Source organism: Netta rufina, assembly GCF_964035555.1.
Source record: "Netta rufina genome assembly, chromosome: 5".
NCBI classification, from domain to species: domain Eukaryota; kingdom Metazoa; phylum Chordata; class Aves; order Anseriformes; family Anatidae; genus Netta; species Netta rufina.
This window is the reverse complement of record NC_140128.1, coordinates 61,123,521-61,141,400: the sequence shown is the minus strand read 5'-3', so window position 1 is coordinate 61,141,400 and position 17,880 is coordinate 61,123,521. Positions and strand designations below refer to the sequence as shown.

The following is a 17,880-nucleotide window of genomic DNA, read 5'->3' as shown; positions in this document are numbered from 1 at the left end:
TTGTTATATTGCTGGCTCAGCCTTGCCTTATCTCCTCGGTTGCACAATCACATTTCCAGCTGTAATGCTTGCATTAAAACTAGATATATAGCCTTTAAGTTGTGAGTTTACAGTCTGCGGAGGCGTGTGTAATATAGCAAATACCTTTCCATGTAAGGATTCAGGAAGACTACAAAATATAAAGTACAGTTCCTTCTGTAAGTAAAGCTAGGGGTTTAAGTGATTAGCAGGGTCTAAGTCAAGCCCAAGGTACCCTCCTAGTTTATTATGTGTGATGTGACCTTAAATTCAATGCAGGAATTGGCCTCTGATCATATGTTGTGACTTTGCACCTTAAACTTCTTGGAGAAAACTGGTTTATATTAAAGCTTCGCCTACTGGAAATCTCTCAGCATAGAGAGAACAACTGTAAAATAATACTCTGTTAAAGAGGAAGCGGATCTTTCTATGGCAAAAATGATTTGTTCTTTCTCCTCTGGGCATTTTGTAGGCAGTGCAGGCAGGAAGGAAGGAACTGGATTTGGGGTTGGCTGGAGTCCAGCTGCAGGCTCTATTCAGACCCCAGCCAGCGAGAATATGGGCTGATCTGTAACTTTGGGGCAGGGATGGCAGTTTGAGAAGAAACAGCCTCGGTTTTGTGAGCTGACGAAACTTGCTGTGAATGTGTCAGGTGGTAAAAGCGTGCTGCTTTGTGCTGCATGGAGGTAGCGAAGTGCATCACAGATCAGTTCATCACGCGTAAGTCAGGGGAGCAAAGCAGTTGAGTGAAATGAGTAAATGAGTGGTAGGCGCACACGTGATGCTTTTTAATATCCAGAAAATAAGCGTATTCATTTGTAAAAGTGGCAGCTGGTACATGAGAACCAGATGTGCTAAGTGACTTTATGCTTCCCCCCAGCCCCTGTTGCCACCGTTCTTACTTGTGCATGAAGTAGGCGGATTTGATGCGAGTGACTGGAAGTAGTCTCATGTTTGCTTACGTGAAGGTCATTTCCCACCTGTATTCATGATTAACTTAATATAAAGAGCGTTACGGTTAGGGATAACGTGAAAACCTAAACTTTTTTTATTATTTTTTTACTTCTTCTACTCCTAGGTGTTAAGTATACTCTTGCCATTTTTTGGAGAAAGGGGAATTTTGGTTATGCACAGGGCTATGCACAGTATGGCATCATAAAATATACTACTCATAGCTGTTGTCAAAATAATAATAATAAAAAAGGTACAGCATATTGCACTTGACAGGACCACTTTAGTTTTTTTATTTTTCTGTTCCTTGTTTTTTGTTTGCTTTGGGGCTGAGGAGGAGGGAAAGTCCAGATGCTGACGTGATACATTTTGGTTTGGAATAAATTAAGCTTACGTGAAGTGTAGAGAAATTCTGTGGAGGTGCCTATTTCAAACTGATCATTGTGTTTGTAGCCTCTAGAACTGCTTAGGAATATTAAAGTGGTGTGAGATGAAGTGTTCAAGGCTCTGACACCACAAAGGGCAGACGTGGGGTAGGGACAGAACTGGGTAAGGAGGTTTAGGGTGATGACCCAAACAGATGGAGACAGCTATGAGGTAGCTGCTGTTCCCTGCTGCTAGAGGACTCCGCACCGCAATCTGCTGGCACTGCTGGCTCCCTGTTGCAGTCATTTTCCATCTGCCTCTGATGGATGCTCAGTGATTTACTGGAAGAGGTAGTGGCAGGTGAGGGCTGCGGTCTGTAAATGGAAACGAGGTATGTCATTGAACAGATTTTATTCCAAAACCTCCCTACGCTGTTTGGGCTCTATTAAGGAGGGTGTAACATAAATCAGCCCCTAACGCCCCCCTCCTTTGTTAGACATCAGGGATCCACGTGCCCCTGTTTGCCTCGCTGCTCAGGAAGAAGTTCAATTGGAGCTGTCACCGTAGTAGACAAAGAAGGAATCCAACTGCAAGACATGTTACCCAGAGGAAATCATGCTTTGCTGCCTCCTTGGCTTATGAAATTCCTCGGTTTTGATTGTTCTGTGTCACTATCGTTGCTTCACCTCCACTGCTTGTAACATTTGTGGGATGTCAACCTGGAGTGAATGGGAACGAAGGAAGATGTTTGTCACTGCAGCTAACTGCTGTGAAGAGGTCTGGGTGCAGAAGTGATCACTACAGGCAGCCTGGGCCACGCCATGAGGTCTGTCCCAGGTGGCTGTGAAGGAAAAATTCGGCATAGAAAATGTGTTTGGTGTGTTGTATGTGAAAGTCAGCATAGTGCCTGCCGATGGAAAGTATCGGTGGTAGCAAATGGGTTATTGGAAAAGCCTTCAATAAGTGTTCTCAATGAAATGCTCAGTGCAGAGCCGAGACCTTGTGCTGGTACGTGCTTTTGTTTTGGATCAGCTCACCTCTGCTTTTTCAGTGGAAAATGATGTACCCGGAGAATAACCGAGTGTCTGTTTTTCCTGGAGAATCAGCCTTTTGGAGGCGTTCTGAAAGTAGTCAGAAACTGAGAGTTACAGACAATGTCTCGTGTAGTTCAGCAGCCTCATCCTTTCACATCTCATGTATGAGCTAACCAAGATTAGTAGTCTGTTACTCAATGTAAACCTTACATTTTCTGCAGGGCAAAAACTGGACTAAGTGCTTGTAAAACAGCCCAAAAGTCCCAGAGGAGAAGTTTGTTTGGGATTTGTCCAAATATGAGTGTTTCTTTAGCAGACTTCAGGCTTATGTTGTAATGGGTGGTGCCAGGAGATGGACTTGAAATATCTACAGACTGAAGATACTGAAACAGGCTGAGATGTGTTTCTGTACATCTTTCCTCTTGGTGGTAGAGTGGTGGCATCTCTCACACAGGAGATTTCTACATAACGGAGGCAAACGCTGTAGCTCTTTCCTGTGTTTTTGCTAGGGCTTTTTTTGATAGGGAGGAAAGTGAAACAGTTCTGGGAGAACTTTACAGATAGTGTCTTACAGATATAATGTCAAAATTTTGACAGGGTAGCTCTTTTGACAGAGTATGCTCTTTTTCTGCAATAAACATGCAGTATGTTTAGGCGGGCAAGGGAGAAGAGGTAAAAATGCAGGAATCTGTCAAATGCTTAGGTATGTACAAGTACATATAACCTATAGAGATGTGTACATGTATTTATACGTCCTCATGCACTGGCAGGGCATTTTTTGGCATTTCTTAGCATCATACGTTCCTCTGGTTAGTTGGAAACAGCAGCTCATGGGCCCAGGTGCCCTTACGGAGATTGATGTCAGGTAGAAATATTTGTGAGGGCAACAGGGAATCTCTTGAGCCGGTCAGCTGTAACCAGTTACTTGATTTCTGTGTCCCTCAACTAGATCTCTTCAGGCATGCTTTGCTGGAGAATCCACTTCCAACTCCAGTCTTGGGCTCATCAGCTTTGATTTCTACAGCTGAATTTCCATTTGGTTTGCAAATGCTGCTTTACGTCCTGTAATACTGTTTGGGATTATAGCCTGTACTTTGGGGAACGCTGCTCTAAACAGATCCTCTGTATTCTTGGTCTGGCTTGCTGTGTAGTGCTCCCTTGCCTTTAAAATCAAAGAAATCGGGATAAATAAAGAAAAACATATGGGGTGGCTTTTTTTTTTAAGCTGGTCACCAAAAATAGTAATAGTGTGCTGCCTGTGTTTGTGGGTGTTGGCTAAGAAAAAGAGACTTCCAAAGGAAGAAAAAGAAAGGACTGTATGTGGTTTTAGCTTGTTTTCTGTTCTACAAACCCTTGTGCTGCTTGTGTGCATTACTTCGTATCAGCTGGAATGCATAAATGCAGGTTTTCTGAGACTTCACGTTGTAGAGCCTAACCAGAAATAGGCACTGCAGATAAACTAAGTGAAAATTGTGGTCCTCCAAGAAACTTAGCAGCTGCAGAGCCTACGGCGTGGCCGTAGGGTTTTGGTGGTGGCATCTGTGTATAAACAGTTGAGCACAGTTAGCTTGTGACTGACCCAGCACGTGTCTCACTGCATCACTGACAGCGGCGTGCCTTCCCATCTGAAGATGTGAGCACTACAAAGCCTCCTGTCCGAGCAGTCATCGACCGGACTGCAAGAAGCTGTGAGTGGGATTCTTCTAAAGATCAGGATCTGAGCTTCTAGAAACAAAAAAAACTTGAGGCATGCATCATTTATGTGACTTTGATTCATTCTCAGTAAGTGTATGCAAATGCATCGTAATTCCGAAATATTTATGGGGTTTGTCTTCTGGGATCAAGCATCTGTAAAGGTTCGGTGTTTATTTGATGTAACGTTTTGGGAAGTCCTCTTACGGGAAGAAAAATCTCAAGAACTTTGCGTTAAAGTGTAAAACTGCAACTCTTTGCAGTTACAAAGCTATATGGAATCCAAATTGTTTTTTCTGATCAGCAGTAAACATCTAACAGCCTTGCAAAGTCTTTTCCTGGTTAGAGGTGACTGATTAACTTTGTTATAGATTATGATAAAAAGCAAACGCCCAAGGATGCTGTGAATTAGTAAGCTGTCAGGGTATTTTAATTCTGAAGAAGATATATTGAAGTCTAGCTCTCTGCACTAGTGCACTGTTAATTTCTGCTCTATTAAGACTTGGGGTGGAAAAAAAAATATCGTAGCTTCAGCTCTGCAGCAATGCTTGCTTACCTCTGCTGAGGTTTTATCTTTACATCTACCTCGTAAAATGCCTGCTCTTGGTTTGTATTGTTTGGAGAACACGAATTGCAAGGACAGACCTCTGGCAGTAACACAATATTACATGCTGAAGGTAACCGTGGAGTGAAATCTCAGCTAGGTCGGCGTGTCCGCTCCTACCGGGCGGTGGTGGAGAAACACTTCAAAATGCATCCCGTTGGGGAACTTCCAGCGTGTGGATCTTGCTGGGTACTGAAGGCAGAAAGGAAACTCCTTGTTTTTTACCTTTGCTTGCTCGTTCCAAGCCTGCTCGGAGCAGCCCATGCAGTAGACTGCCTTGCCTTTGGCTGTGCTGCCCTGGTAGTCAGCGGTGATGCAGCACCAGGGATATTGAGGAAGCTGCTGTGTTAGGAGAGGCTGTAGCGTCTGCAAGTGCTACGCGGGAGGAAACCCAATTACTTATTTTCTAGTCCTGAGGCAAACATTTGGGGATCTGTTAAGCAGCTGGGATTGCAGAGGGAGCCGTGCATTTGTAAGGCTGTCTTCCCTGGGAAAGGAAGAGGGATGTTGAAATTGATATGATTTGACATAAACGTTGCGGGTCAGGATACGGGAGCTGAGTGCTTCACTTTCTATTCAGCGTGCTGCCTCTGAGCTCACCTAGATTCATGAAATGGATGTAAATTTTCTCTCTTCCTCTGTGCTAAACGATACCGGAATGAACCTGAAAAGATTCTTGTCATGCTTGAGTGTCTGAAAAAGCTGTAAGTAAGAGACCCCGCAACTTCTTGTCTGCAGAATCACAAAAATATTACAGCTGCTTGTGTTTGGAGGATAAGCAGAAGTGATAGCTTTCTTATTTCAGTTATAAAATGTGAGCAGTCAAATAGTCCTTGATAGCGTTTTAAGGGGAGCATTTGGCAGTTTAGGAAATGAGTTGTCTGAGTTGTGCCTTTGGGTTAATGGCCCAAACGATGCTTTGCATCCAACGTAGCTTCTCCGTAATGCTTAATGCAGTGCAGTTGCAGACACAACACGATTTTATTCCTCTTCATTCCTCAGACTAAAATTTGGGCAGTTTGCTTTTGCTCCTTCACGTATGTATGAAGCACAGATGGGTTGGGAACATGCTTGGGATGTCAGGGCAGGTATATTTCGTAGTCTCTTGTCCCCCTGCATTACGTAAAGTCTTAATTTGTTCTAATTTTGCAACTTCCAGCCATTTTTGATCTGCTATTTAAAAGGAGACTATAAACTGTTTCCACATAAAACTGTGTGTAGGTCCGACGTCTGGTGTTTTGGTTAAACAGACTTCCCCCTTCGCTTCTTTTCGTTCTCGTCAAAACCCAGCTGTGCATTGTACTTTTTTCTTTTGAAAGGAATTTTGTGTTTATCTGACTGGCTTTGAATGGAGTGAAAGCTAGATCAGGCTTTATCATATCTGTCTGCATTTAGTTGAACAAAACGCTGCATCAAATAATTTCAGTGGTGTTTGGCTAGATTATAGATAACTCCCAGATGAATAGCGTTTTCTCTAGTACGAGAGATTTGGGGTTGGAAAGAAGATTCCTTAAACACGCTGCTTTGCCCACCTTTTATGCTCCTTCAGCTAGAAGAAAAAGCACGCTTTGAAATGAACTTGATTAGTTTATACCCTGTATTTTGCCGTGCACTGGGATTGTTGGTTTTATGCAGTGGTGAATGGTTTTAGTTGACAGCTTGGGAGATGGGCTTAAAGCGCTGAAGGAAATTGCCTCCTTGTTAAATGAATGCTGGGGGGGAGCAGTAAAATGCTGGAAATAAGGATTGTTAAGGAAGTCATTATGTGGAAGAACTGATTCTCTTACCCTTTGCTTTCTAGAAAGAACCCCCCTTGCATTCTAATGCTCTTCTGGCATATTACGTTGGAACTGGGATAATAGTGTCTTAAGTGGATATCAAGTCTTGGTGTGGCTGTTTTTTTCTCTTTTTCTTACTGAAGGTAGCTGCTCTTTTTCCCTGCTAGCCAGATGGCTGTGGATGACTGCTAAGAAATGTATGATGGAGGTGCAGCTATACTCGTTCCTGTCTCTGGCTGTAGTATTTATCTGGGCTGCTTGGGTAGGTTTTCAGCTATTAAGTTGTTTGAAACAGTCAGGCTATTTGACTACTTTATTTGAAGCTCATCCTGAGGCTCTGGTCCTCTGCATCAGCATGTTCCTTTGGGCTTGTGAGGGGTATGAGCATTCATCAAACTCTTGTGCTGTTTGTATTGGTGCCTTGCCTATAGAAATCTATACAGCATGTATCCTCCACTGCTGATTCTTGAAATATTTATTTCCGTGTTGTCAACAATACATGCAGTCAAAAATCTTATTTTTTTTTTTTTTAATAATTAATGTTACAATGCCAGTTGAAATTTCTACAGAAACATGTCTTTCAAAGCTGTGACAAAGGTCTGCTGTCCTCGGTTTCGCAAGAGTGGAAAAAAAGCAAAATATTTTCCAGAAAAATTATCTGGGACAAGTAACAAACCACTTGTTAAGCAGAATTTGGTCAGAGTTTAAGAATTTTCTGAAGTTCCTCCTACTGCAGAAGAAATGTGAGATCGCTTGCACAAGTGTCAGAATCGTGGGTTTGGTTAAAACCAGTCTTTATATGTTAAATAGAAAATATAAATATAGCTGCTGTGATAAAAACCCAACCCCTGTGCCCCTCGTTTGGGACTGGTTGCTTCTGCCACTTGGCTTCTGTGTTTGCGTGCTCTGTAGACTCCTTTCTGCATCAGGGAGGGGGGAATATCAAAATGACAGGGGCTTGGGCAGCTTGAAGGAAACTGAATATGTAGTGCAGGTAAAGCAGATTAAAAGCAGCTCTTAAGAGATTAACGTGGTATTTGTAAGCCAATAGTACCCTTTAACTTCATATAGAGGTTGAAATGTATATAGATCAGGTGCACATCTTCTTGGGTTGCCTGTATTATGTAAGCTAACCATGCAGAAGGATTAGTCAGGTGTATTTTCTTCCTTAAAAAGAAAAGAAAGATTTTTTTTTTATGATTATGATCCTCTAATCGCTACGATGACAGGGTGGTCCTGCTGCTAGTGGAGGGGATGTGTGGAGGAGCTATGCTCCAGCTGAAGAACCAGTCTATGACTTGGTCCAAACCATAGTGTGCCAGCTCCTTTCATGATTTTATGGGGTGGGGGGATTGGGAAGAAGCCACAGCGGCCAGAGAAAGGTTCTTTCCCTGAAGAACCAGAAGGACACCCAGTTCTGCGCCAGAATGCTAAAGGAGAAGCAAGGTCACCCTGGAGAGCCCCTGCCACCTCCCACGTGTCTCCTTGCAGTGTTTTCGATAGATAAGGTTCAGCTTAATCTTGAATACCCTGGGAAGGAGGGAAGTAGGTTCTAGCATATCTGATGTGTTGCAGGTGGCTCTGAAAGCTTTTTTCACAGTGTGCCACGTGTTCAGCTCATCCACACTTCTCTTTCTGATCAGAAAGAGACTGGCTGCATTTCACCATAAAAGCACAATAAGCCAAGGTGGCTCCTGGGTTCTTAATGGTAGCAGGAGCAATCACCACTATCTTTTGGACTGTAGTTAAAAAAAACATTTGTAAAGGTCCGTATCTATAGCAGACCTTTCAAATAGTCTCAGTTTGAGTAAAAATATCCCCTCTAATCACTAGCCAGCCATGCTAACTCTGACAGTCTGCCTAATAATTACAGGGGTTATCAGGTCAGGCTGCATTTCACTGAGCCACTGTAGCCTCTTCGGAGGCTGTGGGGCTGTACGGGTAGCACTGAACTAGGCAGCCAGTCCTAAAACCTGGTGCTGGGGACCAGAGGCTTGTGGTGAGCACACAGGATTGATCGCTGTGCCAGCAAGTGTTCCAGAAGTACTGGAGAAGGGAACGCTTTCTGAGGTGTTTTGTAGGGGTAGAATGACTTCCCAATGCAAGTTACAAGAACAAATATTTGTCTCGGAGGGGAAAATGCTGATTATAGCCACGAATAACTATTCCGACATACGTTTCTCAGGGATAATCAAGTTCACAGATGCAAAAACATTCCCTTAATTGGGGAAAGAGATGAGATTATTTGGGACTTCAGAACTTGCTTGTTTGGATTTTCTTGCTCTACAAGAAGACTGCTTTATTAAGCTGCTCTGCTGGTACAGTGATCAGGAAGCATTTATGCCTGTAGAGATGTCATAGCCAGCAGAGCCCGAAGTGGAACTATGTGCCTTTTGTTTAGGACTTCCTCCGAGGTTGCTTAAACCTTGTCTTGGATCCGTGGCCCTTGTTAATCAAAGGATGGAAGCCTTCATCTTACCCATGGGTTGCTTGATGCTATAGCTAATAGTAACGAATTCTACTTAAAGCTACTTCAATTAGTGCTGTAACTTCTTAGATTCTTTTATTTCAGGGAGAAAAATCAGATGGGAATCAAATCTTCTAGCACAAGAGCCTGCTGTAAAATGGAAAAGAGAACAGGTTATTTAGGTTCCTTGGTGGATATGGCAGGGAGAACAAGAAGCTTGCTTTGACCTGGATCTCCCTTGTTGCATGTATCAGGGAGAGTGGTAACTCCGAAGATGTTGAAGTCCTAGGACACATATGTTGAAGATATACAGAATACTGTTCGCACGGTGGAGAGGGCTGGCTTCCCAGATTAGCCAAAATGTTAACAGAAGTGTTGTAGATGGACTAGATCAAGCCCTCAAGTTGGGGATGGACTGGGTGAGGTCCTGCAGTTCTGTCTAGCTCTGTCTTCTGACTTCCTGTGACCAGCAAGCAGCTGTTTGCTGTCCCAAAGCTCCACATGGTGAGAAGGGAAAGGTACCTCTCTGGAACACAAAAGAGAACAGTCTTTGGGCAGTCTAGGCTCCTTGAGTTACCTCTGCGGGTTGGAAATAGCTCGACTGAGAGTGCTGGGGATGTTGGCAGTAGTACCCTCCTTCCTACCTCCCAGGAACTTCTGCATTAGAGGGTTTTCTTGTAATTTGTGGCAGTCATCTGTGAAGCACTACAGTGTTTCTTAATCAAGAACCAGTCCTACATGCACTGCCAAAACTTCAGTCAATATTATTTTTAGAAGGAAAAATAGAAAATCCCAAACCATTCAAGTTATTATGCTGAAACAGTACAGTAGTTCTGTGCACAAGATGAATTGTTCAGTATGATACAAGGGGGTGGTGTAAAGAATGAAATATCAGCTGTGGAATTACTTAAAAGAAAATGTAAGTTCATATATTTTGCAGCTGATATTCCATATATTGAAATTTTGTTTGCATTTTGATATGAACTAGCATGTGGACTTCCTTTTTTTTTACTTGTAAGCTATGTTCAAGAGTAAAAGTTGGATGCTTCAGCAGAAGAGGGCTTTCCAGTTGGTCAGGACTCCAGCCTACAGTTGTGAAAAGCCCTGCTGTTGGATATTGGCAAGGTGAATGATGTCTCTTTAGACTTACAGCCTTGTAGATGTCATAACTGTAGGCTCACAGCACTGCCAAAGGAATCTTTCTCCTGCCCACTGTGCCTTTTTTTCCTCTTGTTGCTGCTCTAAGTGCTTCTGTGGCCTCCCAGTGAACTGGGGAGCAAGGTATTGATGTGGTTTAAAACTAAATTTAAAGCATGAATCTGGTTTTCTTTCCAATTCATGTGAACCAGGGAGAGAAGCTGGGAACAAAATAGCAAATGAAGGGTGGGACCGCTGCTTTTGGCTGCGGTGTTGGCCCACACCAGTTCGGTGGTGGTTTAAAATAAAAGCATAAGCCCAACCTGACTTTTTGCTCTGTGCTGAGCATCTACTGCTGTACGATACCAACCACAGCATCAGCATGTACATAAAAGGAAAAATTCACTCGAGGCTGACTTGACAAGGAAAGCTGTTGCTCATACTTCTGTGGCTTTGTTGCTCAGCTCAGCAAAGGATGTGCTCTGGGTCAGCTGCTGGAAGCTGAGGCTCTGAAACGGGATGGTTTTACCTAAAACTGGTGTATGCAGTGGAGCCCTTGGTATTTGTGAGGAAAGCTGGGTGAAGTTGCTCCTTTTTGCCCAGGGGAAGTATTACCAGTGAAAATTGCTACCTGATCTGTTGTAGTCTCCTGGGAGGTAGGTTGCATAGGTATGAAGAAATGTTTAAGTTTTATATTTTTTATTTTCATAGCATTGTAAAACTTGGCTGCAAGCAGCAGTTCTGTGTGTGGTAGCTAATAGCTGGTCTCCCTCATCTTGGGGGTGACTTCACTGAATTGAAATTAAACTTTTTTAGGTGCAGGTCAAGATTTCTAGAGCTCTTCCCCTAAATTTCAGGGGTCTTGCTTAGCTCCTTTTAAAAGGAGAAGGGGGAAAAGAGGAAAGGAGAGCGGGGGGGACTCAAAATGCAACAACTAATGGAACAAGCATCCTGTGAGTGGTTTACAACTTGATGATCTTCGAAGTAGAGCAGTAGGGTGCTACAGGACTGGTGGAAAACAGTGCTTGGCCTGTGGGAGAGAGCGTGTATGGTCTTGCTCTCCGGAGAGCAGCGGGGAGGCTCTCGTGGCATGTCCCAGCCCTGGGAACAGCGGGTTGGGATTTTGCATGTCATTGTATAGCAAAGTCCTCCCCAGTTTGATGTAAATCTGCAGGGAACTGGCTTTGTTGGTGATGGTGCCCACAGCACCACTCCCTTATTTGCAAGGAACGGCGCTATCAGCAGAGCTATCCCACGAGGTTTCACAGCGCCGGTTGTCCTCGGATTGAGGAGCGTATGGAAGAAACACGGGGCTGCTCCTCTCCCTGCTGTGTGTGAGCCTCTGGAGAGCTTCAGGAGCACCCCTCAGACCCTTAAGGGAGCAGGATGCCCTCCATGAAGGTGGATTTCTCCTCGTGCAGGTTTCCTTAGCTGGACACAACTGCACGTGGATGGTGCCGTGATCCTGTGAGGCAGCTCAGCCCAGAGGGCCGATGAGCCTGGGCCAGCAGGGTGGGTGCACACAGGCCCTGCTGCAGCTGGGGAGATCCCGTGGCCTTAAAACCAGCTCCTTTTTGGCTCTTTTGTGTCTTTTTTTTTCCAATGGGGTTGTTTAGGAGGTGGCAGGGAAAGGTGGGGCCCAGGCGCTGTGGGGAGGGCAGGGCCGTGGTGCGCAGCTTGAGAAACCTGGCCTGGAAAAAACAAAGCCCTATGCGGGCTGCGGAGGGGGAAAAGGCAAATTTGGATGCTAATTTTTTCTCCTGGGAAACATTACTGGTATGCCAGTAATTGTCCTATCTCCTTTTTAGCAGCCTTGGATCAAAATTAAGCTTACAAGTCTATAATTAAAGCATAGCAAATAGTAAAAACTACTCGAGTCCTCCTGCCCTTTTCACAAAGGAAATTTAGAAATTGGCACAAAGAAAACCTTTGTGAAAAACTTGTCACTGCTAATCAGGACGGATGAATTAAACTTTCACTTTGCTTGCATTTCCTTCCTATTTGAAGCTTCCAAAAAGCCTTTTAACCTTGAGTGGCTTCTTTCTTTCCTTATTTAAAAAATGCTTAAATCCCACAAAAATGAAATGAAATCAGGTAGCCTCTCCAGTTATACATGTAACTGCTTTGTGGATATGAGGTGAAAAAATAAATAACCCTACCCTCCTGGTCTTAACTTTTGTTGAAACTTCTTAAATTTGGTGCTATTAAATAGTTATGAGTACAAACATGTTAAATTACAGAATATAAAGCTAGTGATGATGCTACTTATACACGACTTCTTCAGGAATTATCAGTTTCTTGGGTTTTCAGGTACAAATACTGGTAGGAAGAGTATCATCTTTAACTCTCTTAGAGTAAAAGTTGCCAGTGTATTTGTGGTAATAGTGTCACTGAAGGGTGGCACATGTATATATCTGAAAAGATTCAATTTGCAGAATCAAATCACTCACGTGTTGAGAGCTTGTATTCGAGTTGCCTGTGGATCACGTTGATGTATTTTTCTATGAAGCTGTCTCTCTTGTGGGAGAATCACCTGTGGTAACTGAGTGTGTGTGTAGGGTTAATAACAAGTTTCCTGATCTGAATAGGCATGAAATAAGTAATTTACTCCTGGTGTTCTGCTGCGCTGGGGGATCTTTGTTAATATTCCAGAGATACAGTAATCTTCCCTGTGAAAATAGGAGTGGGAGAACAAGTTCAACTGTAGCCCAGCTGAAAAGCTCTTAACTTCTTTTTGAATCCTGGGATCGTGTTTTTAAATATTTAAACAAACAAACCTCAAGTCTGGCTTTAAATGTTTTAGAACATTTAAGACCTTATGTACTAGAGCTTAAATTTGAGGCTCTAATCTCTGATCTATTCTCATTTGTGCTCGTGAACGTTCAGTGGTCCTGCAGCTCCGATCTCAGGTACTCAGGTGTTGTTCAGGAGAAGTTTAAACTATTTTTCTGTGTGAGGCTGTAGCCTTCAGTAGGGCAGTGCTGCAGGGCTTTAGCAACGAGACTGCCTGGTTTCATCTGCTGTACTTCTCTTTTTGCAAAAAGATTCAAATCTCTCCGAGTACATTTTCTTGTTAAACAAACTAGGTCGGTATGTATGCAAAACAGTAATGATATGAAAAGTGTAATTCTGGGCTACCGCATTGCTTTTTCCTAGTCAGCAGTTGTCAAAGAATTTCTTGTACAACCTGAACAATGAGGTTGAGGTATCTGAAGATGGTGTGATGGATATAGAGCTGAACTACTGCAAAGTGTAACTCTAAACAGATACATACTCCTAATTTTTTAACCTCTTTTGCTTTCCAGGGAGTTTGTCACCTTCAAATCTTCCTCTTCTTTCTCTCCAGATTCTTTTCCTTGTTGTGATGTTAGTTTTTAACCTCAAAGACTCTGGGAGAGGAATATACATGATCTAGTATAGAACAGACCTCCCCAGTCAGCCTACTGAAATCTAGAAGTGGAATTGCAACTGTAGTCCTTCAGGGAAAAGTCAGAAAACTCTGCAGATCAGGTATGAAAGAGGCATCTGTGCAGGAAGTCCAAGCCCTGAGATAGCTTCACAGACCAGCTGCAAGTTGTCAGGGATGTTACAGGTGAAGGTGCTATGATGAAGAGCGCTTGCCTTTCCTAAATCTTTGGGGAAATGTGATTTCTTTGGGAGGGGGGAAATGTGATTTCTGTGCTTATGCACTGCAAAGAAACTTTGGTTGGTTCCTTCCCTGGAGAAGGAATTGTCCCCTTGAGGCTTAATGCTTCTCTGAATAACTTATCCACTGGGGCTCTGTCCTGGGAGAGATGAAAGAAGTGGTGAAGGCTACTGTGTTACACCTGATAAAGGATGTTGTTAACAAGTCCTCAAATAGCCACATAAATTAATAACACTCATGTCCTCCTTTCTTAATAATAAATGAAACCTTTATGATTAGATTTTAAAAAATCCTATGTGGCTAGACTAAAATTCCATTTCATTTACTTTGAATTGCCCCTAAATTGTGTGTGTTTTTTTTTTTTTTTTTTTCAAATCACTCCTTTTCTTCCACTTGTCTTCCATGAGCTTCCACTTCTTACGTGAGCTGTGGGGAAGGGAATGGTAGGGTAAAGGAGTTTTTCAAACTTCCCACATCATGAAATTGCAGAAAAGATTTAGAACTTGTTCTTCCAAATTCCTTTAATTCTAGAGGTGAAGAACTATTTTTGTGGCCAAACAGCTCACTATCATTTGTAGTTGATGACCTTATTAGTGATGAGTAAAACTTCAACCATTGGCAGGAAAGGAATGTTGGAAGGCCCATAGTAATTTAGGAGGCAAAGCTTACTATGGCTGTTACATGTTTTATAACCACATCCTTGAAATCATCAGGATATCATGACCAAATTGCTGCTTTCCTTTTCTGTATTCTAAATTGCTGATGTTTATTTAAATGACAAACTCTTTGTTTCATTCTAGGTATAATGGCTCCCTCCCTAATGGTGACAGAGGACGCAGGAAAAGCAGATTCGCCCTTTATAAACGACCTAAGGCAAATGGAGTTAAGCCCAGCACTGTTCACGTGATTTCTACTCCTCAAGCATCTAAGGTATGCAGCAGTGAGACATATTTTATTTTTCTAGTGATCCTGGGTTGAGAACAACTCATGCATCACAGCTGCCTGATTTACCTTGCTGTTGGCTCATTCTGTGGCAGCCAGGTACTTGTTCTGATGAAAAGTCTGCACTGGATTTTCTTTCTAGAGATGTGTATCTTTAATCCAGTTACTTATTTAAAATAGTCTTTAACCTCAGGTATGAGTTAATCTGACCCTCCTGCCCTTGTTCAGAAAGCTGATGGATTTATCCGAGTCATAGAATAGTCATGTGATGCAAACACAAGTAGTACTTATTCCTTTTTCACTGTAGTGTAGGATTGTTGTGTGTTTCCTCTTCAGGAAGATAACTGAAATGGTGTTTTTAAACAAATAAAAACAAAACAAAACAAAAAAAACCTGTGATCCCTATATGCCATTAGTTTTTGTTGCTAATAATGTGGATTTTTTCACCTGTGGCCTAGGGTAGGGAAAGAAGGAAAAGCATTACACTAAATATGTTAACATAGTAACTTATTAACATATAGAATTGTCTTGGTTAAAGTTCTGTTGGTAGAATGCATTTCATGGTGCAAAAAGTCATCTTAACCTCTCTCAAACCATTTCTGCCAGAAGCCAAAAGTAGTTAGACCTTTGGTCAAACCGGAGGTCAGTCCTCTGGTGACCCTCACAAAAATGGATGGTTTATACAGGATATATACATCAGATTCCTAAAATGTGTATCGGGGAGAGGGACACCATACTCTGATCTCCTAAGTGTGCTTTCTAACGTGGTTAAGAGAAGAGAATTGTTTAATGCATAGTATATGTTGTTTTCTTTCATAATACATACCACAGATAGTGCCTACCCAAGCATATCAAAATGTACTATATCAGGGTGTTTTTTTTCAAGACTTTATAGGGCCTGCATAGTGTAGATGAATATGTAGTCTTTCAGGCTTGTGTAAATATTTTTCAGCATTCATATTCTTAAAATAAAAGTATTGGTGAGTTGAATCTTCCTGATGAAATCAACTTTCGAAATAGGCCTGTATTATCTGTGTGTATGTTGGCAACCCTGGTTTGTTTCTTAAAATTTAATAAATTTAAAAAAAAACACACGTTTCACATAGTTGATGGAAATGTACACATACTTGCACTGGATAATCTTAAGCATTTGGACTTCAGATAGTATTTTGGCATTTGATTTTCAAAATATTTAAACACCTGACAGACACCACAAGGTATCTGGTTAATGTACATCTGCTTTGTTATTGTAGTGCAGATAAAATATGTGCTGTACAAATTAATGTCCTTATAAAGATAGCATAGGGCCTGAAATGTTGAAGTGTTTCCTTCGAGGATCTGGATTCAGGTGGCTGTCAGGTTGAATGTATTCTTTTGCACTTTATCTGAACCCTTATAAAAGAGCTTTTGTGTATTTATACTGTTGTCTGGGGCAAGGCTGGTGGATGTGTGCCAGCACAGTGGTGCAGTGGATTTCAGCTAGTGTTCTTTCAGATGCACAGAAATGACATTTACATTTTAAAACACTTTTTTCTTAGGCTTTTCTGACATCCTAGACACCGGAGCCTAAATCTGTTTTTCCAGGAATGGCTTCTGCACACAACTTCTGTAAATGATTCCAGAAATGCAGGGAATTACAGAATAGACAGTGAGATGCTTTGTTCTTGGAAAATAATGTGCAACTTGACCTTAAAAAAAATCTTTGTTCTGCTCTCAATCTTTCAGTTTAATTCTTGTTCAGGGAAGAAAAAAAACCAGTGGGAACATGTACTGCACAGGATATTACAAGTTTCCTCCCTTTACATGCTCCCTTGTAACTTTTCAGATATGAGTTCTCCGTTTTACTTTGTTTGTCACTGTGTGAACTGGATCTTTGAGTAGAAAGAAACACGGTATTCCTGGGCTACTGATACTTTCTTGGTGGTGGATAAAGCTCCGTCTCCATCTGTTTTGTCACTGCTGTGGCGTGGATCCTTGAATGCTCTGCCTCGCTGCTTTTGTGCTAATTCTGTTAATGCAGCAGCTCCAGCACCGTTGACTGTCACCAATCCTAAGTTAGCGTGTCAGCTTGAAAACTGCAATAGATCATAAGAGTGTGCTTGTCATGTTCCATTGTCCCTGCTATGCAGGTGTCAAGGACAGCTGGAATAGCAATGGTTTCAATAGTAAATTTAGCTGGGATAATTGCGTATGAATCAGTGCCTTTTGTTTTTTCCCCTGGAGTGCTTGTTTTTTGCCACTCTGCCTTCTGGAGGTGCTGAAGAAGATAATTTGGAGTTGTTTGGCCTCCTGAGGATGTATGGGGGGAAAGCACTACGTGGGGTAATAAGTCACAAGGTTTTTCAGAGTACTGAAATCATGCATACATATTTTCAATGTTACAGACTTCAGAAACTATTTTATTAACTCTGTGCTTAGGCACCATTCAGGGAATTTTCTAGTGTCATTCCTCTCCAACGCTCCGGCCATTCGTTTGAGACAGACTTTTCCAGCAGGGCCAAAATTTGTTGTATTGTAAGAAAACTCTTAGGCTTATGATATATGACTATCAAAATCATCAAGTCACAAAGCAGTGTGTCCTCACTCTTCTTAAAACTGAATGTAGAACAAGAAGGGCCGTTAATTGCATTTCTTGGATCTCCTGATGAAGAGGAAGTCTGTCGCCAGGTACAACCGCATGAGCCATAAAAACCTGTAACTACTCAAATCCTAGGTGTGAGTTTGTTCATAGCTCATCATGGCATCGTTAGAATTGCTGGGTTTTATTTTCAAGCTTGTGAAAGCAGCAGTGAATAAACTCAACCAAACAAAAAGCCTTTAATTTTGTTAGTGTTTTTCTTTATTTGGTTGAGTTTAACTGTTGCTTCCACATACAATAGTTAATGCCATGTAACTCGGATCTCTGTCTGCTGGTGTATGATAGAGTTACAGGCTTTACTTGGGCAGAAAGTTCCCAATGACTGTGGAACTTCATGAAAAGTTACATCCCCCCTCACTATAATGAGCTGGGAAAGTTGAGATGTTAATGTGGAGTTTACTGGGTTTCTTGTGTTTTTTTTCTTTGTTTTGTGGGTGGGTGTTATTTTTCATCTGGCGTATATAAGTATGTGCCTCTGGCAAGGAAAGAGGGGAAAGAGGTGTCTGGCTGAAAAGAAAAATGGCTTAGAACAATGTTTGAGGACGGTATGTCTGTCTCACAGATCTGAAGTGGGTGACTAATACGCCCTGTCTCAATAAGACTCCGA

The 17,880-nt window shown here is 42.2% G+C and overlaps 1 protein-coding gene across 1 annotated transcript in view; it reads left to right on the top strand.

Moving 5' to 3' along the window:
* Positions 1-17,880, top strand: part of PELI2 (pellino E3 ubiquitin protein ligase family member 2) — a gene marked incomplete at its 3' end in the record, with an annotated part of 70,989 nt that overhangs the window by 9,961 nt on the left and 43,148 nt on the right. The window contains exon 2 of the mRNA XM_084288228.1: positions 14,494-14,623. Within this exon, the coding sequence (XP_084144354.1) occupies positions 14,494-14,623 (130 nt within the window). The remainder of the gene's footprint in view (positions 1-14,493; positions 14,624-17,880) is intronic.